General features: G+C 44.6%; 1 protein-coding gene across 1 annotated transcript in view; it reads left to right on the forward strand.

Moving 5' to 3' along the window:
• The window catches only part of PCSK2 (proprotein convertase subtilisin/kexin type 2), a 239,841-nt gene that overhangs the window by 213,500 nt on the left and 3,673 nt on the right, over positions 1–22,668 (forward strand). The window contains 3 exon segments of the mRNA NM_001004044.1: positions 4,462–4,677; positions 7,605–7,705; positions 14,670–14,897. Of these exon segments, the coding sequence (NP_001004044.1) occupies positions 4,462–4,677; positions 7,605–7,705; positions 14,670–14,897 (545 nt within the window).

A 22,668-nucleotide genomic window follows, 5' to 3' on the forward strand; every position in this document is an offset into this window, starting at 1 on the left:
CTCATCACATTCTTTGGGGGAATAGGGGCTGATTTCTGGAACATTGCTAGTCACTGTGCAGAGGAGAAGAGCTCTGAACATCTGGCATTGAGGAGTAAATAGTTCAGCTGAGAAACAATACCATGTATCTGTCACTCCCACTCACAACTCACAATCAAAATGGCTTACAAGACCACACACAACCACTAGGGGGCATTATCATGGGCCCAGACAGTGGACAGCTAGAAACGTTTGGCAGTCAGCCCCAACATCTACTACAGTGAGCCCAGGAAAACTGCTAGGTCACCTAAGAGGTAACCAGTGATCTTTTAAGGACAAACAAAAATGTCAAAGATGTGAACAGTTTGAATAAATTTGTTCCATGAACTGTGAGTGCAAAAAAGCAATATTTGTATCAGTACATTGTTTTATGTGGTATTTAAATATATATATAAATAATAGATTTAATATAGTAGAAATTTTTCTGCAACTCAAAATGCAAAAGATAAAAGTGGGTAAATATGTATAGGCAATATCAATGACAAAAATTTGGTTAAGGTCTTTAATATAGGAAGAGCTCTAACAAATTAACAAAAAGGAGATAATGAAAGAAAACATAGGCACAGGACATTATCTTTGGGGGCTTGGAGCTTTACTAACGTATTCATAAAGGAAGAACACAAAGGAGCAGTAAATATATAAAATGATAAAATGAAAAAATATATATAACTCAAAACAATGAGGTGCCATTTTTGCACACCAAGTTGGCAAAACTATTTTTTTACTGATTATAAATACTGACTCAGATGGGCTGAATGTGGAATTCTTAGGCACTCCTGGCTAAAATATGAATTATTAACAAGCCTTATAAAAGAGCAATAATATGGCAGTGTGGATCAAGAATCTTCAAACATTTATTCCTTTCCACCCAGAATTCCCTATATTCTTTTCAGCATTTTAAAACCTAGAAATAGCCTTCCATATATAAGTCTAAGAAAAAGAATAAATAAATTATGGAATTGCTATTTAATAAGACTAATAAAAACTTATGGTGTAGAAGAATATTTAATTATGTGAGGAAATGTTAATAATGTAATGGTAATTGAGAAATACATTTCAAGCAGGGCCACAAAAATGGATATATTTTATGGTCCCAATTTTATTCTTAATACTTTGCATTTATATATAAAACTGGCAGGAATCCACCATCTCCCCAGAAGTCAGGGACTATTTGCTGATGTTACCCACCTATTAGAAGAAAGAATATAATTATTACTGCCTCATGTAAACACACACATCTTGCTTAGGAAAATGAAGTTTAATATTTCTAGCCATTGTGGGCAAGTCTTACAGTCCAAAACAAAAACTAATGTTTGCTTCCTACTCTTCAGAAACATACTGACAGTTGCTCTCTGCGTATCAGTGAGTGAGGCCATGTAACAAACTAACCCAGATCTCAGGAGTTTAAAATAACCACCAATTTATTTTAATTTGCTCATGGATCTACAGCTCAGCTGGGTGGCTCTGCCTATCTGGGCCATCCTTGGCTGATCTCAGGTGGCCTCACTCATGCATCTGTGGTCAGCTAGAGAGTGAGCTACAAGACTGGCTGGTCTGGGAACAGCCTCCCATGCCTGGCAGTTGTTGGCTGCAGCAGTGAACCTGACTGAGTATATTTGTGGTCATCCAGCAGGCTAACTTGGGCTGGTTTCCATGGTCCAATAGAGCAGAAGGAGGGAGATGGGAAGTAGATAGATAGAGCTCCTTGAGACCAATGCTTGGGACTGACAGTACCACTTCTCACCACATCCTCTTTGCCAAAGCAAGACAGGAGGCCAGCCCAGATTCAAGTGGTGGGAAACAGATCTTTCCTCTTGATGTGTGGGGCTGCAAATCATATTATGAAGGGGGCATGAATACAGAGAAAGCTTGACAAATTAGAGTCACAGCCAATCTCCCTACACCAGGTGAGAATACTTTTGGCATGGTTTCCTTTTAGCAATGGCTGCTTGGTCTCACTAGCGGCCCACCTGTGGTCTGATTCAAGGGAGGCTTCCAGAGGTAGTGTGGCCTCAGCCATTTATCTTGATTCATTTATCCTGATTCCCATCTGTTTTATTTTCAAAGGTGCCATTTCTTAACTTTGAGCCCAAATCAAATCTGAGTCTATTTGAGGGTGTGACACCTGCACCAGCTATAAGCATCATGTATTTCCCTCCGTTCTGGTTTCTTTCTTTTTTTTTTTTTTTTTCCTTTTTAGGGCCGCACCCGCAGCATATGGCAGTTCCTCCCAGGCAAGGGGTCAAATTGGAGCTGTAGCTGCCAGCGTACCCCACAGCTACAGCAATGCAGGATCCAAGCTCACGCTACAGCTCACGGCAACACAAGATCCTTAACCCCCTGAACAAGGCCAGAGATCGAACCCACATCCTCATGGATCCTTGTCGGCTTTGTTACTACTGAGCCACAGTGGGAACTCTCCCTCCATCCTGGTTTCTGAGTGCAGTCACCTGTTTGGATGGAGTTTTCCAGTCCAGATTTACCAAAATGCTGACGACAGTTTTCAGCTAGTGGCTGAATCAATCTTTGTTGACTTATCCACTCAGTCAGTCACAGGCTAATTAAATCTATATCGTTAGAAGCAATCAAAATGTCATTTCTCATCATCAAGAGGCAGAGAGCCCTTGAATTAACCCAGTCATCCATCCCCTTTCCTCTGGCATCTCTGCCCTTAAAGCACTGAGTCAGGACTGAGGGCCCCTGCTGGCCGTGCAGGGTCAGACTTTCTCTGCCATGGCTGGTTTGTCTCCTTGCCCTGGAGGGTGACCCAGTGCCCTGGGCAGAGCTGGACACCTGACACTTACCTCCCACACTGCATCCCTGTCCTCATCTCCACCCACCCAGTCCACTCAGACCACAGGGCCAAACAGAGTAGCCTGGCCTACTGCCCCTGGGGTCAGAAGGTAGGAAGCCAAAAGGAACGGCCATTCCTGGGTTCTGGAGGTACAGAGACTACTCCTAGAAGACCGAGAACAAGAAAGGAAAGACATAAGCACAAGAATGTAATTTGAACAGAAGAGCAATGCAAACTGTAGGTATCTATATAACTAAGCTTGCCGGTCACAACTAATTAGCATATGGTGGTAACCATTGTGCATGTTGTTATGTTTAAAGTTATTTTCTGTATGTTTAGCTTGATGATATTAGACTTTCTGCTTATGTTTGGTGTTTCCTTACACATGTACAATATATATTATATTTAAAAGAATTCGAGTATGATCCAATTGAGTTCAAATTTTTTTTTCTTTTTAGGGCTGCGCCTGCAACATATGAAGGTTCCCAGGCTAGGGGTCAGATTGGAGCTGTAGCCACTGGCCTGCACCACAGCCGTAGCAATGCCAGATCTGAGCCATGTCTGCGACCTACACCACAGCTCACGGTAATGCTGGATCCTTAACCCACTGAGGGAGGTCATGGATAGAAAATGAGTCCTCATGGATGCTAATCAGACTCGTTTCCTCCAAGCCACAAGTTCAAAATGTGTAGTTTAGGAGTTCCCGTCGTGGCTCAGTGGTTAACGAATCCGACTAGGAACCATGAGGTTGTGGGTTCGATCCCTGGCCTTGCTCAGTGGGTTAAGGATCCGGCGTGGCCATGAGCTGTGGTGTAGATTGCAGACGAGGCTCGGATCCCGAGTTGCTGTGGCTCTGGCGTAGGCCAGCGGCTACAGCTCCGATTGGACCCCTAGCCTGGGAACCTCCATATGCCACGGAAGCGGCCCAAGAAATAGCAAAATAAATAAATAAATAAAATTTTTTAAAAAATGTGTAGTTTATACTTACAATATCTATATATGTATGTAAATTTATATAAAATATATATATATATAAAATCAAAGATGTATAAGTATCTTTTATATCTCACATAGCTAAGCACAAATATATAGGTACACTTCCATTTTTGCTGAAAAATGCCTGAATGGATACATAAGAATTGGACAATAATGATTACATCCAGGGTTTTGTTTTTGTTTTTGTTTTTCAATTTTTTCTCCTTTAACTTTTTACCATGAGGATGTACTAGGTTTAAAAGCAGTTGAATCATGGAGTTCCCTTGTGGTGGAGCAGGTTAAGGACCTCGTGTTGTCACTGAAGCACTTTTAGGCAGCTGTGGTGCAGGTTAGATCCCTAGCTGGGGAACTTCTGCATGCGCCACACCCCCTTCCCCAAAAAAGCAGTCCATTTGTAAATTTGAAGGAGCCTCATCTAGCTTTTCTCACCTTGTTGTCCCCACCTTAAATTGTAACTCGGATGACTCCTTCCTGCAAAGGAAAACGCTCACACAGCCAGGCTAGGATAGTGGTTTCCGCCATCCTAGAGAGACAGAAACGAATCCAGTCAATGGGTTCAGCGGCTGAAGAAGCCCAAGTGGCCAGACCCCCTGCAGCCCGTGGCATCTCTGCCTGTCCCCAACCCCCTTCAGGGCCGAGGGGGCAAAGGCAGCATCTACGTGTGGGCCTCCGGGGACGGTGGCAGCTACGACGACTGCAACTGTGACGGCTATGCCTCCAGCATGTGGACCATCTCCATCAACTCTGCCATCAACGACGGCAGGACCGCCCTGTACGACGAGAGCTGCTCCTCCACCTTGGCCTCCACCTTCAGCAATGGGAGGAAGAGGAACCCCGAGGCCGGCGTGGTGAGTGCGAGGCTAGGGGATGCAGGCGGACAGTGTGTGACGTCATGCGCAGGCACCGTGACGTCATGGGAGGAAGAGCTCGCCCCTCTTCCCTCGAAGAGTGGGCGCGTGTTCCAAGGGGAGATCCCTCCCCTTCTAGGCTGATAATGCTTTGTTACCAAGGTAGAGACATGCGATAAACAAGAACATGATGGCCTCTTTCCTGCTCATTTTCCGTAGACATTCTCAATTACAATTAACGATGAACTAACTCTGGTTTACCAAAAAGTGGCAGAAGCTCATCACTTCTAAGGCTAACAGTTAAAGAACTGGGGCATCACATAAGCACCCCATATAAGCCAAGAACCCATCCATTTATTATAGAAAGTTTAAAATAGCAGAGCTCCCTTTGTGGCTCGGAGGGTTAAGAACCCAACTAGTATCCATGAGGAGCCAGTTCCATCCCTGGCCTGGCTCAGTGGTTAAGGATCCCACATTGCCCTGGAGTTGCCATGTAGGCTGCAGACACAGGTGGGGCAGAACTTGAATCCCACTTTGTTGCTGTGGTTATGGTATAAGCCAGCAGCTGCAGCTTGGATTCCATTCCTCTCTTGAGCATCCATGTGCCCCAGGTTGCGGCCCTGAAAAAAAGGAAAAGAAAATAAATAAAAATAAAAATAGCATCCATGGATGGACTTTTCTGGGTCCATAAATCACCCCAATTTGGGTGCACATGAATTTTCTCCAGGGAAGAGTAGTGCATTTGATCATACTTTTTTTTTTTTTTTGCTTTTTAGGGCCACACTTGCGGCATATGGAGGTTCCCAGGCTAGGGGTCAAATCAGAGCTGTAGCTGCCAGCCTATGCCACAGCCACAGCAATACCAGATTCGCCAGATCCAAGCTGCACCTGCGACCTACACCACAGCTCATGGCAACTGCCTTATCTTTAAACCCACTGAGCAAGGCTGGGGATCGAACCCGCAACCTCATGTTTCCTAGTTGGATTCGTTTCTGAAGCACCATGACTAGAACTCCTGATCATACTTTTAAAAAAGTCTATGTCTGAGAAAACAAACGGGTGAAGAGTAACAGACTGGGATTATTTATTGCACTTTTCCAAGCAGCTCTCCCTTCCTGAGCACATAGGTATAGGGGTGAATTTTCCAGGTCCCTCAGAAATATGTCTCTGTAGAGCATAATGAGCATTTCTGGATTGCTCCTTCTTTGGGTATTCCACTCACACAGCAGCCTTTCCTCAGACCTCCAAGGCAGAATTCAATACATGATTAAATAGTCCTACGGAGTTACCTCCCACCTGGCCATCACCCGTACCAGGGCTGGATGGAGAGCCGGAACCTGGACACAATCATCATGACTGGCTCGACTTTCAGTCCCAAGTCCATATACGGACTCCGCCAGGCTCTCATGGGAGCCGGGAGAAGCCCTCTACCTGTGAGCAAGGCAGACCTCAGCTGAGCTCCCTCCATCACCCGGGGCGGGGGGTGGGGGGGAGCAGAGCAGAAAGAAACAAGTGAGGGCAGCCCCAATCCTGTTCTGCTTGTAATGCTTCCCTCCCCCTAGAAGCTCTCTGCCCCAAGGGTCTCCCAATGGTGTCACTTTGTCCTCAACCCCTGTTCTACCACAGCTGAAGAATGGCCTTGAGTTCTCTTAGAATATTGTTATTTTCACCCAATTGATGCCTTTAAACCTCCCTGATACTTTGTTCCTCAAAATAATAGGTGCACTTAAAAAGCCTGTGGGCAATGGGATAAAGGACTATTCTTGTGGTTTACAAACAATCTTAATGAAAACCCTGACTCTCGCAAACATTGCCAGTGGGGATTTTTTCTCTCTGTGAAAGTCCTTTAAAACTCAGCTGCTTAAAAGTCATGGGGAGGAGTTCCCATTGTGGCTCAGCCATAATGAGCCCGACCAGGATCCATGAGGATGCTGGTTGGATCCCTGGCCTCGCTCAGTGGGTTAAGGATCTAGCATTGCTGTCAGCTGTGTAGGTTGCAGACATGGCTTGTGCTGTGGCTGTGGTATAGGCCGAGAGCTGTAGCTCCAATATAACCCCCAGCTTGGGAATTCCATATGTTGCAGGTAAAGCCCTTAAAAGCAAGAAAGAGAGAGAGAGAGAGAAAGAGAGGGAGAGAGAGAGAAAGAAAGAAAGAGAAAAAGAAAGAGAGAAAGAAAGAGAGAAAGAAAAAGAAAGAAAGAAAGAAAGAAAGAAAGAAAGAAAGAAAGAAAGAAAGAAAGAAAGAAAGAAAGAAAGAAGGAAGGAAGGAAGGAAGGAAGGAAGGAAGGAAGGAAGAGAGAAAGGAGAGTCGTGGGGGTGATCATTCATGTACCATCTTTACTCAAACATGTCCCAGAATCTCTGTGTGACCTTTAAATGTAGAGAACAGAACACTTTCTCTTCAATAGCCTGTCCCTCTAGGCAAACTTTAGCTGAGCATGTCTATCCTTCCCTCTGTGGGAATACTACTCTTTTCCCTGAAGGGAAAAGGAATGCTGATGAAATGGTCTTTGATCTTTCCAAGCCAATTCCAATGCAACAAAATTCACCATTGCATTGACTAGGGTGATGCTATTGACTTTCCACTTCCCATCTATAGTATTTATTTTTAGGATCCCGAAACAAATCTCTCTCTAGTCCCTAGACTAGCTGCCAATATGCTTCTCTGAACACTTGCTTGCTTTTATCTTGCAGACACTGTAACCATAACTGATGGTGTCCCTTTTTGCATGGGCTACTAGGAAGCTCAGATAAAATGTACGGTGAAAGAGATATATGTGTGCCAAACTTAGCTGTACCTTCATCTTAATCTTTTTCAGAACGAGGCAGAGTTTAAGTAAAAGAACTAGAAAATCCTCTGCTCCACATTGTTTGGGGTTCTAAATAGCGTGGCATATGTACTCATTACTCAATATCTTCCCTTCCAGGCAACCACAGATTTGTACGGCAACTGCACTCTGAGGCATTCTGGGACATCCGCGGCTGCTCCTGAGGCAGCTGGAGTGTTTGCACTGGCTTTAGAGGCTAAGTATGTTTCCAGCTCAGGACCAAGGGCCGGCTCGGCAGGGTGAACTAGCCCGTGTCTCTCCACCCAACACCAGGTGTCCACGGAGGCAAAAGTGGGTGTGAGAGTCAGTAATAGTCAGGGCCAGTGAACTCTGGTGAGCGTTTCTTTTTTTTTTTTTTTTTTTTTTTTTTTTGTCTTTTTGCCATTTTCTTGGGCCGCTCCCGCAGCATATGGAGGTTCCCAGGCTAGGGGTCTAATTGGAGCTGTAGCCACCAGCCTGCAACAGAGCCACAGCAACGTGGGATCCGAGCCACATCTGTGACCTATGCCACAGCTCATGGCAATGCCAGATCCCCAACCCACTGAACAAGGCCAGGGATCGAACCCACAACCTCATGGTTCCTAGTCGGATTTGTTAACTACTGAGCCACGACAGGAACTCATGGTGAGCATTTCTAAATGCTACACATCACACACACACACACACACACACACACACACACACACACACACCACACAAAACTACATTCCTGGGAAAGCACGAGAACCCAACACCCACCCACCATAGCACATAAAAGTTTTCTTCAGGAAAATTTGTTTTCATCTTCCGCGAATGTTTTACTCTAATAAACAAGCAGTAGCGACATGGGACCTGTTTTACATGTGGCTGTTTTACTCTAATAATACCCCCAATCAGATAACTGAAGGAATATCAAGCTGGTTGTCTAGCAAAAGGTATTTCAGAACATGGGGCAAACAGGATGTTTGCTAACTTACTTAGAAGGTGAACTTGGAGTTCCCGTCATGGCACAGTGGAAATGAATCTGACTAGGAACCATGAGGTTGCAGGTTCAATCCCTGGCCTCACTCAGTGGGTTAAGGATCCGGCGTTGCTGTGAGCTGTGGTGTAGGTCGCAGATGCAGCTCGGATCTGGCATTGCTGTGGCTCTGGTGAAGGCCGGCGGCTACAGCTCTGATCAGACCCCTAGCCTGGGAACCTCCATGTGCCATGGGTGGGGCCCTAAAAAGACAAAAGACCAAAAAAAAAAAAAAAAAAAAAAAAAAGGTGAACTCACTTTAACGTTGAGAAAAGATGAGTGAGGTCACACAGTGTAGACCAAGAAATGAGCTTTGCTGGGAAACCTTCCATCTTCTGGTAAGAGGAGAGTACTCCCTCTGTTCTCACCACCCCACAGAGATGTCACATGTCTCTACTGCTGGACTCACCTTGGATTTGAGCATCATTGGAGGTCCCTGCCCACCTGCTCCTCCATCTTCTCCAAGAGGCTGGCCTTAGTTTTGAGCAATGATGTGGCTTCAGGCACCACCCATGAGTATAAGTGCAAATGCCCATTATGTAGGGAGAATACAAAATCAACAACTTGTAAGAAGTTGGATTCAGGCTCCTGGGAGAGGGAAGTTGCCTTCCCGTCCTTGTCAGCCGTTGCTAGGCACCCAGTGCTGCCAGCATCAATCTTCAGGCAGCCCTGCTTGACTCTCCACAGAAGCAGTGCATTTTCTGACTTGCAAAGGAGGTAAGAATTGGTTCCTAGAATAAGAAAGGACTTCAAAAGATTGTCTAGTCCAACCTTTTGCCTTCAAGCAAAAAAAGGCATAACTATCCTCCTTTTACAGATAAGGCCCCAAATTGGAAGTGACTCCTCTTTCTGGACCAGGCCAAACTTTGATTCTGCTAATAAAAATCAGATGGGAAATTTAGGAAAGCTAGAGATGGACCCTGGTCAAAGCCTTCCTATTAAGCACAGAAACCAAAATGTACTCACATATTAGGTGCATTCCCTGAAGATGAAACTCTTCATCTCAGGACCTGTGGGTTCTCAAGTCTGAGCTGGTCTTGCTCACTCCAGCTGGGAGCAGACACACAGAAGGAGCCAGCTGCCTGCCCCTGAGCCTTGCAGAGAACAGGGAACAAGAAAGGGATAGTGGTCTCTTTATTTTACTTTTTTAATTTAATTTTATTTTATTTATTTACTTTTTTTTCGTGCCTCACATGCAGCATATGGAATTTCCCAGGCTAGGGGTCAAATCAGAACTGTAGCTGCCAGCTTACACCACAGCCACAGCAACAGCAACTCGGGATCCAAGCCACATCTGTGACTTACACCACAGCCCATAGCAACTCCAGATCCTTAACCCTCTGAGCAAGGCCAGGGATCGAACCTACATCGTCATGTCGGGCTCATTACTGCTGAGCTACAATAGGAACTCCCTGGTCTCCATTTAAATCTAAGAGGGCAGAACTTGAAGTCTCCTTGGATTTTGGCAAGTTCACTTGCCCAGGCCTATATAGGTACAAAGGGACAGTCTAAATAAATGAAATAAATCAAAGTGATGGAACAGGCTGTTAGAACTTTAAACAGATGCATGGGCTCTGTGCCAATTATTCACCATTCTTCAGCACCCTTGCAGACTAGCCTTATAGAAAAAAAAAAAAAAATGCAGTCACCACTTAGGCACACTTTGTTTTAGAGCAACGGCCATGAATTTAACGCTCTCCATTACCATAAATAAGGGGAAAATAATACTTGCAGTAGGTGGTGCAAGCCCTTCTTGGGAATCAGTCCTAAAATTCCCCAGAACGACAACCACCTGAGTTGGAAGCACACCCTGAGATAAGAGTTTGGTACAAGTGATTTATTAAGAGAGGGCTCCCAGCAGAGACCATTAGGGAGGAGAGTTTCAAGTCCCACTCCAGACTCGCCAAATAAGAACCTGCATTTTAACAAGCTATCTAGCTAATGCATATGCACATCAGAGTTAGAGAAGTTCTGCTTAGCGTAGGACTTTTCTTAAACTTAGAGCAAATGATTCACTTAATCCAAACAAAAGACTCCTTTAATCCCATTGCCCAGTCAGTTGCCAACTTCTTAGAATTTTTGAAATGATACACTAAAACCATTTAAAATCAATGAGAGGGAGTTCCTGTTGTGGCTCAGCAGGTTACGAACCCAACTAGTATCCATGACGATGCAGGTTCCATCCCTGGCCTTGCTCAGTGGGTTAAGGATCTGACATTGCCATCAGCTGTGGTGTAGGTTGCAGATGCAGCTAGGATCTGGTGTTGCTATGGCTCTGGTGGTTAACAGCTCTCATTTGACCCCTAGCCTGGGAACTTCCATATGCCACGGATGTGGCCTTAAAAAGACGAAAATAATAATAATAATAATAATTACTTGGAGTTCCTGTCGTGTCTCAGTGATTAACGAACCCAACTAGCATCCGTGAGGACGCAGGTTCAATCCCTGGCCTCACTTTGTAGGTTAAGGATCCGGCATTGCTGTGAGCTGTGGTGGAGGTCAAAGTTGAAACTCAGATCCCACGTTGCTGAGCCTGTGGCAGCTATAGCTCTGATTCGAGCCCTGGTCTGGGAACTTCTCTATGCCTCAGGTGTGGCCCTAAAAACACAAAAGAGAGAAAGAGAAAGAAGGAAAGAAGGAAAGAAGGAAAGAAAGAAAGAAAGAAAGAAAGAAAAAGAAAGGAAGGAAGGAAGGAAGGAAGGAGAAGGGAAGGGAAGGGAAGGGAAGGAAGAGAGAGAGAAAGAAAGAAAGGAAGAAAGGAAAGGAAGAATTATTTCATTGTAATAGAAGATGATTTCTAGTTTTAACTTCATTGCAAGACAAGCAGTTAATTCTCCATAAATACTCACGGACAATAACAAAGCCAAGTTTGAACTGTAACCACCTTTGACTATGTAAGTGCTGAGAACAAGTGGTTATCTGACATTTTTACTATCTGACCCTTACATATGGCACCTATCACTATGAAACAGCATTGTGATAAATACTGACTTCAGGTAATTACTTTGACATAAGAATCATGTTCTGAATATCAAACTATATGTCAAAACATGTTGGCATTTTTATCCAGGGAAAATCATTTGTTTCTTTTTTTTTCTTTCCTTCACAGGCTATTAAGCTATAATAGATATAATTGAATGGTATGAAACTATCACCAGAATCCAACATTAAGATAATAAATACACGTTGGGAATGGGAAAGAATTCAAGCAAGGATGAGATTCCAGAAATTCTAGCCTCAGCCTGATCCCACAGGAAGCTCTGGAGTGTAAATTATGTAGGGTTTGTTCCCCTGAGGGCAAGGGGGCTGGGCTGTCATATTCTCATGCTGCACCCAGAGCCATTGGCTAAGAGCCCTGCCACGGAGAGTGAACCCCCAGGTTCTCTGGTTTTCTGTGTCTGTGGGCAAAGGGGCTACAGTAGCCAGCAGTTAAAACCACGAGTCAGCATGAAATAGCCCCAGGAGAGAGCCCAGAAGTAGGAGAGGAACACTCTCCACAAAGGATTCCTATCGCTCATCTCTCTTTATCTTTTTTATATTTTTTAGGGCCGCATCAGCAGCCTACGGAGGTTTCCAGCCTAGGGGTCGAATTGGAGCTGTAGCTGCCATCTATATCACAGCCACAACAACACAGGATCAGAGCCACATCTGCAACCTACACTACAGCTCACAGCAACGCCAGATCCTTAACCCACTGGCTGATGTCAGGGATTGAACCCGCATCCTCATGGATACTAGTTGGGTTCATTACTGCTGAGCCGCAATGGGAAGTCCCTCAACTCTCTTTATCTTGAGGCAACAGAGTCCTTGGTGACAGATGCGGCAGGAGTTCAGGATGGTTCCCCAACCAGAGGTCCAACAAGAAAATTTTCCAAAGCAGCTTGAATGTAGTAAACAATGATCTAGTCTAAATCTCTGCCCAGTCCTAGTTTCTGGACTTCCTGTTGTGGTTCAGCAGTAACGAATCTAATTAGTATCCATGAGGATGCAGGTTTGATCCCTAGCCTCTCAGTGGGTTAAGGATCCGGCTTGCTGTGAACTGTGGTGTAGTTCACAGATGAGGCTCCGACCTGGCATTGCTGTGGCTCTGATGTAGGCTGACAGCTACAGCGCCGATTGGACCTCTAGCCTGGGAACCTCCATATGCCCTGGGTGCAGCCCTAAAAAGATCAAAAAAAGAAGTGTTTCCAAAAGCAACCTTACAAGGGATGGATTTTTTCCAAGTAAGCTCTATCAAAGTGTGATAGACACAGAGAAAAGTGCACAAATATTAAATACAGTTCAAAGACTTATAAACTAAACAGATTCATGTAATCAGCAACAAAATCAAGAAACAGACCATTACCTAAGGACCAGGATGTGCTCTTTTGTTCAACATTATATCTGAGTACTTCCTCCGTGCTGTTGTGTATGGTTAAGTGTTGTTCATACCCATCATTGAATACAACTCCATTGTACAAATGGCTATTTGGGTTGTTTCCACATTGGGGCTATTATGAGTAACATTGCTATGAGCAGGGTTGTGCATGTCTTTTATGAAGATGTGGACACATTTCTGTTTGAACTATAGGAGGGAGTCAAAAAGCTGAATATACGTGCAGGTCTGCAGTTTTCCAAAGCTGGTGCATCGCTGACACTCCCTCTAGCAATGTATGAGAATCACAGTAGTTCCACATCCTTGATAACATTTAGTATTATCTGTCTTCTGTGCTTTAGCCATTCTTATCAGTATTCAGTGGAATTGCACTGAAGTTTTGATTTACATTTCCCTGATAACTAGTGAAGCTGAGCACTCGGAGGAGTTTTGAAAATGATAGATTCCCAAGTCTCAGCCAAGAGTCACCGAATACAAATCCTTCGGGGTGAATGGCCCAGGAGTCTGTCTTTTTGACTCCTTTTTTAGGGTCTGCAAGAGCAGCCAGCTCATTGCTGGCCTGTGGACTGGGCTGTCTGTCATCCAGGAATAAAGCTGTGGCTCAGGGCACTATTCTGTGAAATGCGAACATGAGACTCTGTCTCTGATTAGGTGCTGGTAATAGGTCAAGACTGAAAACATGGAATCCAAAAGCAATAGCTAAATTGAGACAGGGGTTTATTTTTCTGCCATGTGAAAGATAAGGAGCCCAGGGCTAATACAGGGCTGCTGCAGCAAAGCAGATCCTCCGTCTCTTTCTAGATTTCTGCTCTTCTATCTCCATGTTATCTAGATGCTGCTGGAGCTCCTGCCATCATGTTTACATTTCAGGCAGGAAAAGAGGAAGAGAAAGGGGAAAAAAGAAACCCACTAGCTGAGTCAATCCTATGTAAAAGTTTTTCCAAAAAGTCACCCAGTGACTTATTTCCTATTGACCAGAACTTAATTTCTTATTGGCCGGAATTGTCACATGACCACCCCCAGACTGCAAAGGAGGCTTGGGAAATGTTTTGTCACTGTTCTCTCCTTAAATTTGCTCTGATGTCTTTATTATTAGGAGAAAAATGTGAAATAGTTTCTGAAGAATTTGATGCTATAAATAGGAGAACTCTGAAAGACAACAGCCTCACAAATAGGGAGTTCAAAAAGAAAAAAAAAAAGTCAGTATTTTGTACCAGTGGGCAGTTAGTAAGCCAACTGTAAGTTTTGGTGAGTGCAGGGTTCTGTAGGAGATAGGATTCTACCAATCATTCATTGGCAAAAATTCACTTGCCAGGACCAGCTTTAAGTGGCTTAGGAAACAGCCCTTCCAGCCAGGCAAGGCCAGTCTCACCCTGAGCTTCACACTGCTTTTCCCAAGATCCCCACACTGTCCCTGCTCAAGACAGAGCCAAACTGTTTTCCCAAGTGTCTGCAATAAATTGCACTCCCAACAGCAGAGTACCCAGTTGCTCCATATCTTTATCAACACTTGGTATTGTCAGTCTTTATCATTTTAGCCACTCTAGTGTGTGTTAGATTTCCTATTTGAAATACATTTAAGTAAGAAAGGCAAGATTTTTTAATTGACATATATCTCTATCTATATTCTAAATAGTGCATGGAAAGCCTCCCTTGACTTAAGGGTTCACAGACATTTCAAAAACTTACCAGGGGTCTATATCATACCTTAGTCATTGTGTCTCTCTCCCTCTCTCCTGCCCCTCTCCTTCTCCCTTGCCCTTGTTCTCAAACTCTCTGCCTCTGATACCAGCCTGGGTCTGACCTGGAGAGACATGCAGCATCTGACCGTGCTCACTTCCAAACGGAACCAACTTCATGATGAGGTCCATCAGTGGCGGAGAAACGGAGTCGGCCTAGAGTTTAATCACCTCTTTGGCTATGGAGTCCTTGACGCAGGGGCCATGGTGAAAATGGCTAAAGACTGGAAAACCGTGCCTGAGAGATTCCACTGTGTGGGAGGCTCCGTACAGGACCCTGAGTAAGTGGAGGCAGCAGTGCTGCTGCTGCTAATGGAAAATACCCCAGAGATGGCGCCATTGCATTGGTGACCATATCAGGCTCTCTCCATGTGTCAACCTGAGATGCTCTGGATTTGATGCAGGGACAGCCAGCTTTCAGGCAGAGCATTAGGATGGCACAACTCTGGGGGCATCATTTACACAGGACTCAACTGGATAACTCAGAACCCCCCCTTTGGGTGTGAGATTTTTGGTTTTTCGGCTTATGCCATTACCTCTAAGTGCAAAGATCAACCAGAGTAACCAGCTTCCACATTAGTTACCACCACGATTAATATCCCAGAAGGTCCTCTGTGTCCCCCTCCATCACCGTCTCCTCAAGAGTCACTACTATTCTCCTAACTCCATGGATTATTTTGCCTATTTTTTGTTTAATATACGTGGACCCACACACTGTGTTCTCCTTTCTAAAGAGATGATTTTGTTTAGGATGAGTCAACCGCGTTGAGTGTATACTTGAGGTCCATTTAGTCTCATTGCTAAATAATGTTCTGTTGTGTCCCTACAGCACAATTTCTTTATGCATCTGCTTGTAGGGCAGCATAAGGACTTGATTCAATTCTGAGGGAGGTAGAGAGCCATTTGGAGGGATCTAAATGAGGAGGTCCGCACACTGGGCTGGTCACGTGTGCATACTTCCCTTCCAATTTCCCATCCCAGTAAGAGGACTGGATGCTAAGGATCCCTCCTTATTTGATTTCCCTCCTCCTAGGTCCATCAGAAAGATGAAAATAGCAATTCTTGTCATTATTTTTAATCACAGTACTATTTACATGCAGTGAAATGCACAGAACCTAAATATTATTTGAGTTTGGGTAAATGTATATACCTGAGTTGCCATCACCCTGTCCAGTGAGAGAATATTCCATCACCTCCAAAAATTCTTCATGCCCCCTTCCATTTAATCCCCGCCTTCTGTAGACAACCATCATTTTCATTCTGGTTCCCATAGATCCACCTTTGCTACTTCTTAGACCTTGTCTAACTAGAATCACATGGCATGAATGCTTTTATGTCCAGTGTCTTTTCCCCACCGCTATGTTTATGAGATTTATTCAATTCTTGGCTGTAGTAATGGCTCACTCGTTCTCCTTGCTGTGTGGTATTCCACTGAGAGAGTACACCTGTGATTTATGTCATTTAAGGGGTGGTGAACTCTTTCTCTTTAATCACCCCCAACCCAGCCTTATTTCTGTTGGTCATCCAAACATGGCCAGAGTCAGACCTTCTCCCGGTACATCCTTCCTACCACCACACCCACTTGGTCCTGGATTCCCTGAAGCCTTTGTAGTCAGTGATCCAGACCCGGATTGCACCCAACTGACAATTCTTTTGACTTCCCTGAACCTCTCCTTTAGCAATTCTCAACCTTTGTACCCTGGCCCTTTGGATAGGATAGTGAAGTTTGTGGATTCCATCTCAGGATCATTTCTTTTTTTCATTTTTTAAATTTTCTTTTTATTAAGGTGTTTACAATGTTGTGCCAATTTCCCCTGTACAGCAAAGTGATCCAGTTATACATACATATTCCCTTTCTTATATTACCTTCCATCATGGTCTATCCCAAGAGACTAGATACAGTTCCCTGTGCTGTACAGCAGGAGCTCATTGCTTATCCATTCTAAATGTAATAGTTTGCATCTCTTAACCCCAAACTCCCAGTGCATTCCACTCCCTCCACTCTCCCCCTTGGCAGCCACAAGTTATTCTCTATGTCTGTGGCTCTGTTTCTGTTTTGTAGATAGGTTCATTTGTGCCGTTGTTTAGATTCCACATATAAGTGAGATTATATAGGATTTGTCTTTCTCTTTCTGACTTACTTCACTTAGTGTGACAATCTCTAGTTGCATCCATATTGCTGCAAATGGCATTATTTCATTCTTTTTATGGCTAAGTAGTATTCCATTGTGTATATGTACCACATCTTCTTAATCCAGACAATAAAAACAAAAATAAACCAATGGGACCTAATTAAATTCCAAAGCTTTTGCATAGCAAAGCAAACCATAAAAAAAATGAAAAGACAACCCACAAGATCATATTTTTTTTACTATTTATTTATTTATTCATTTTAAATTACTCAAATGAATTTCTCACATCTGTAGTTGTATAATGGTCGTAAAAATCTGATTTCACAGGATTTCCATCCCACAGCCCAAGAACATCCCCCCACCCCCCAAACTGTCTCCTCCAGAGACCATAAGTTTTTCAATGTCTATGAGACAGCATCTGTTCTGCAAAGAAGTTCAGTCTGTCCTTTTTTCAGATTCCACATTTCAGTGAAAGCATTTGATGTTGGTGTCTCATTGTATGGCTGACTTCACTTAGCATGATAGTTTCTAGGTCCATCCATGTTGCAAAAAATGCCAATATTTCGTTCTTTTTAATGGCTGAGTAATATTCCATTGTGCATATGTACCACATCTTCTTGATCCACTCCTCTGTCGATGGACATTTAGGTTGTTTCCATGTTTTGGCTATTGTAAATAGTGCTGAAATGAACACTGGAGTACATGTGTCTTTGAGAGTCATGGTTTTCTCTGGATAGATGCCCAGGAGTGGGATTGCTGGATCAAATGGTAGTTCTATGTTTAGTTTTCTGAGGAATCTCCATACTGCTTTCCACAGTGGGTGCACCCATTTACAATCCCACCAACAGTGTACTAGGGTTCCTTTTTCTCCACACCCTCTCCAGCACTTATTGTTTGTAGACTTTTGGATGATGGCCATTCTGGCTGGTATAAGGTGATACCTCAGAGTGGTTTTGATTTGCATTTCTCTAATCATGAGTGATGTTGAACATCTTTTCATGTGTTTCTCGGCCATCCGTATGTCTTCTTTGGAGAACTGTCTGTTTAGATCTTCTGCCCCTTTTTTGATGGGGCAGGATCATATTTTTAAGTGCATTAAGATAAAAAACATAGGACTACAAAGGAAGTCAATTCTATTGAAAACTAGTTCTAAAATTTTGTTTTTAAAAAATATGTGATGAAGTAATTATGTCCTTTCTTTTATCAACACATTAAGTTAAAAAACTCCTGGTGGCAAGTCTAATGGCCATGATAATTTCAGCACAGTGACAGTGACCTAAATGCTACTTTCAAGACACCCTCACTGATTGTAATGGGATATGCAAATCTCTGAGCTCTTTGATGACAAGCTCTGAGGAAGTGCCAATGCCACTGTGATACATAGTCTGCTTTCAAAATCAAAGGAAGAGCTACGTTCACCTTAGAAGTCAGTGAAGATAATATGTAGGGTTTTTTCCATCTGAATTCTTATACCTCCTCAATTCTGTCTTTATGGCCCCAAAACAAAAGCTTCTTTTCTCTTTCCTCCCCAGTAAAACAGAGCCAATATCTCTTTCCTCCCCAAGCTGCTGGGAGGTTTTGGTGAGATAAGCATAAAGCTGGCATGGAGAAGGCACTCAACAAATGTAACTTTGGGGAGTTCCTAGTGAGACTTATTGGGTTAAGAACCCAAAACAGTCACAGTGTCCTGCCCTCGCTTGATGGGTTAAGGATCTGGCAATGCCATGAGCTGCAGCATGGGCTGCTATGGCCATGGCATAGGCCTCAGCTGCAGCTCTGATCCTATCCCTAGCCCAGGAACTTCCATATGCTGCAGGTATGGCCAATTTTTAAAAAACATAATCTTCCTCTCCTCCTCCTTGACTTTACACCCTCCTACTTCACACAGGTAGACAAAAGAAAGATAATGATCTCCCAGAATTTTGGATACAGTAATTACTTGCTTCTTACATGATTTCAAAACTGTATATCCTGGAGTTCCCTGGTAGCTCAGCTGGTTAAGGATCTGGCATTGTCACTGCTGTGGCATGGGTTCAATCCCTGGCCTGGGAACTTCCACATGCCCTGGGCAGGGCCAAAGTTGTGTATCCTTGTGACCTACCACATCCTCCCACAGGGCATCATCCTTACTGTCTACTCTTTGAGCTTCCAGAAAATGGCATCGAGAGGATGCTGCAGAGCCATGTGTATCATTCCATGGACCAGTCTATGTTCTCATAACGAGCAGCTCCCAGCAATACGACACAGGAAGCAAAGCTTTAGCCCAAGCCCTCATTTATTTATTTATTTATTTATTTATTTATTTTTGTCTTTTTAGGGTTGCACCCCTGGCATATGGAAGGTCCCCGGCTAAGGTCCCCGGTTCAATCGGAGCTACAGCTGCCGGCGTACACCACAGCCACAGCAATGCCGGATCAGAGCCATGTCTGTGACCTACACCACAGCTCAAGACAATGCAGGATCCTTAACCCACTGAGTGAGGACAGGGCTTAAACCTGCATCTTCTTGAATACTTGTCGAATTCATTACTATTAAGCCATGACAGGAACTCCCCAAGCCCTCTTTTAAAACAGAGCTGCACAAGCACCATGTGATGGGCTTTCACAAAACTAGCTGTTCTGCAGAGTTCCTGCAGGTTTTCCTGAAGCCACCCTGTGCGTAATGTCTTTTCTATTCTTGTAACCTCAGCTCAGGACAACAGGCTTTACTGGGGTTCAATCAGGTTGGTGAACTCGGTCAAGATCACAGAGGCTGTAAGCATAAGTGAGGAAGGAACTTTTATTGGGTCCCTGGTATGGGTTGTACACTTTACAAACACATAAGCATCATAGCCACCTGTGGTTGAGGGTGTGCCTCAATTCTTTGAATACCTGAATACTTTGCAGAAGTAACGACACATTGGTCCCGTATTGCACCTCAGGGAGAAGCACCTACTATGTGCCTGTCACACTGTGAGGCCTTTTACATACATTGTATCTAATCCTCATTAGCCCAGAGCCATGTGTTATCACCTTTACTTCTTACAGGGAAGGAAGCTGAGACGCCGAGAGCAACGAGAAATGTGCTCAAGGTCCCAAAGTGCAGGCCAGCACCTGAAACAATGCCTGTCTGAATCCAGACCTTAGGCTTTTTCATTATATGACGTTGACCTAGTCTGTCTGGTTTGCTAGTGTGTCCTCAGGGTCTAGAACAGTGCCTAGCACTTAGTAGTCACATGATCACTGTTTTTGGAATGAATGAATGACTATTCAGCCAGGATCACCTGGGTACAAGGAAGGTGTCTTGACAGTAGCACTAGGACCCCCAGACCAGTCAGGGAAATGGGGGAGAGGGAGACCCAGCCTTGTTGCCCCCTCACCCACCCCACGCCTGAACTTGTTCTCAGATGCAGATGAGTGCGATCTGGGGCAGATGTACTTGTTGGAGAGCTCAGAGGTGGACAGGGAGGTCTGAGGGCAGCACTCAGGAAGCCAATCTCCCCAGGTCTGGGAGGGATCCCCAGCCTTGGCAACTGCCACTTTCTATGATATGCGTGCAAGGCTGCCTCTGAGCACGTGAGAGGCCACTGTCAGACGTATGAGTTTCCTCTGCTTTAATCTCCCCAGAGAAGCAGTCAATTGGAAAAGAAATTTTCTAAAGAGACTTTATCAGGAGAGTCAGTAAATGATGCTTGACTAAAATAAAAGGAAAAAGTAGAACTGGCTATGACCGTCTGCACTGGACCAGCCATGTGCCGTGAGCAGAGCAAACCTGTGTGTTGTGTGGTGGGGCTGTCCCCAGCCTAGGTCTGTCACCACAGCAACTTCTCAAGGTTTTTTTTGTTTTTCTTTTTAACCCAGGGCAAAGAATGCAAAATAAGTAAGGGGGAGTGACTGAACCCACACAGTGGAATGAAAGCCATGTTTGCACAATCAACATGACCAGCCTACAGGCCTCCACCACAGAGCAGAAGGATCTGGTTATTTCCTTCCCACTCCACTCTCTAGGGACAGATAATACCAGTCTTGGTTAGGGTTGTCAGGAAACAGATCCTGAGAAGAGTTCGTGTGCGTGTGGTTTATTGAGAGAGGGCTTTTCAGGAAGAACCATAAGGGAGTGAGGGGTTTAGGAAGCAGCTGACCCAGATGTGGCATCTGCTGACATCCAGGTGTGGCCTGATGCCAGATCCACCAGGGGCTCTGGAGCATCACTGGTACCACACAGATGTCCCCACTTTGAGGCAAGGGCACTGACCTGATATATCACATATCAGGCAAGCATCCGTGCCTGACCTCCCAGACAAAGCAACTCCCAGTGCTGGAGGGCAATTCTGCAGAGAAAAGGGACAGCTGAGAGCCTTTAGCAGCCACAGCTCAAGCATCTGTGTAGGGAATCCAGCCGAGGCACCATCAGCCAGGGACACCCACTCAGCCATGGTTTGGTCCAATCCAAGTCTCTCTTCTTCTATCATAAACGATAGAATAATCTCTTATTCTGTGGAATAATGTATTTCTTGTATGAGGAACCATGTTCATTTACAGAAACCCCACTGCATGGTGGGGCTATGGATCGGATTCCCAGCTCCAGCGACCATCCCATCTCTGATTCTTAGGCATTCAAAGAAATTGTTTCAGTTTCCCTCCAGGGAAGCAAATGTCACTTCTCTGTCAGAGCTTCCATGAATTGACTTGTAAAGTGCCCTGAGTGCACTGGATACAAATGGGGACTTAAAAAGGATAAGCTTGTGTTCTGAATCCTTATGGCAACAGTGACCATTGTGGAGTTCCCACTGTGGCTCAGCAGTAACGAGCCCAACTAGTATCCATGAGGACATCGGTTCAATCCCTGACCCCGCTCAGTGGATTAAGGATCTGGCATTGCCATCAGCCATGGTGTAGGTCTCAGATGTGGCTTGGATCCCATGTTGCTGTGGCTGTGGGGCAGGCAAGCAACTGCAGCTCCAATTCAACCCCTGGCCTGGGAACTTCCATATGCCTGTATGCCGTGAGTGTTGCTCCCCCCCAAAAAAAATACTGACCATTGCATGTGACAAATGATTAATGATGCTTCATATTACCCAGAATGGCTATTACTCAGGATAACAGTCTCTGGGAGTTGGCTTGTGGATTTCCTTCTTGAATCTTCAAGGTGGTCTGTCCTACAAGATAGGAAAAAGGGGGAGTTCCCGTCATAGCTCAGCAGAAATGAATCCAACTAGTATCCATGAGGATGAGGTTCAATCCCTGGCCTCATTCAGTGGTTAAGGATTTTGTGTTGCCATGAGCTGTGGTGTAGGTCGCAGACATGGCTCCGATCCGGCATTGCTGTGGCTGTGGTGCAGGCTGCCAGCTATAGCTCCGATTCGACCCCTAGCCTGGGAACTTCCATACGATGGTATGGCCCTAAAAAGAAAAAAAAAAAGAAGATAGGAAAAAGGACTCAAACTCAAGACAAGTCTCAGAGCCAAGGTCCCTCTTCCCGCTCTGAGCTCTGCCAACATCCTCTGTTGCCTCCAGGTGTCATTCTCAGAGAGTTCCAGAGCCCCTGAGACTCAACTCTGAAAGGAAAGCATCCTTCCTGAACCTGCCTGCTTTTCTTTTTCTTTTTTAATTTTTTTATTATAGTTGATTTACAATGTTCTGTCAATTTCTGTTGTATAGTATAGTGACCCAGTCACACATATATATACATTCTTTTTCTTATATTAGCCTCCATCATGTTCCATCACAAGTGATTGGGTATAGTTTCCTGGGCTATACAGCAGGACCTTATTGTCTATCCAGTCCAAATGCAATAGTTTGCATCTACTAACCCCAAACTCCCAGTCCATCCCACTCCCTCCCCCTTCCCATCCCACTCCCTCCCGCTTCCTATCCCACTCCCTCCCGCTTCCTATCCCACTCCCTCCCCCTTCCCCCTTGGCAACCACAAGTCTGTTCTC

The sequence above is a fragment of the Sus scrofa genome, chromosome 17 (assembly GCF_054392235.1).
Source record: "Sus scrofa isolate SSC_HxYL_T2T_F1_AM1 chromosome 17, Sscrofa_HxYL_maternal_Yorkshire_Landrace_v2.0, whole genome shotgun sequence".
NCBI classification, from domain to species: Eukaryota; Metazoa; Chordata; class Mammalia; order Artiodactyla; family Suidae; genus Sus; species Sus scrofa.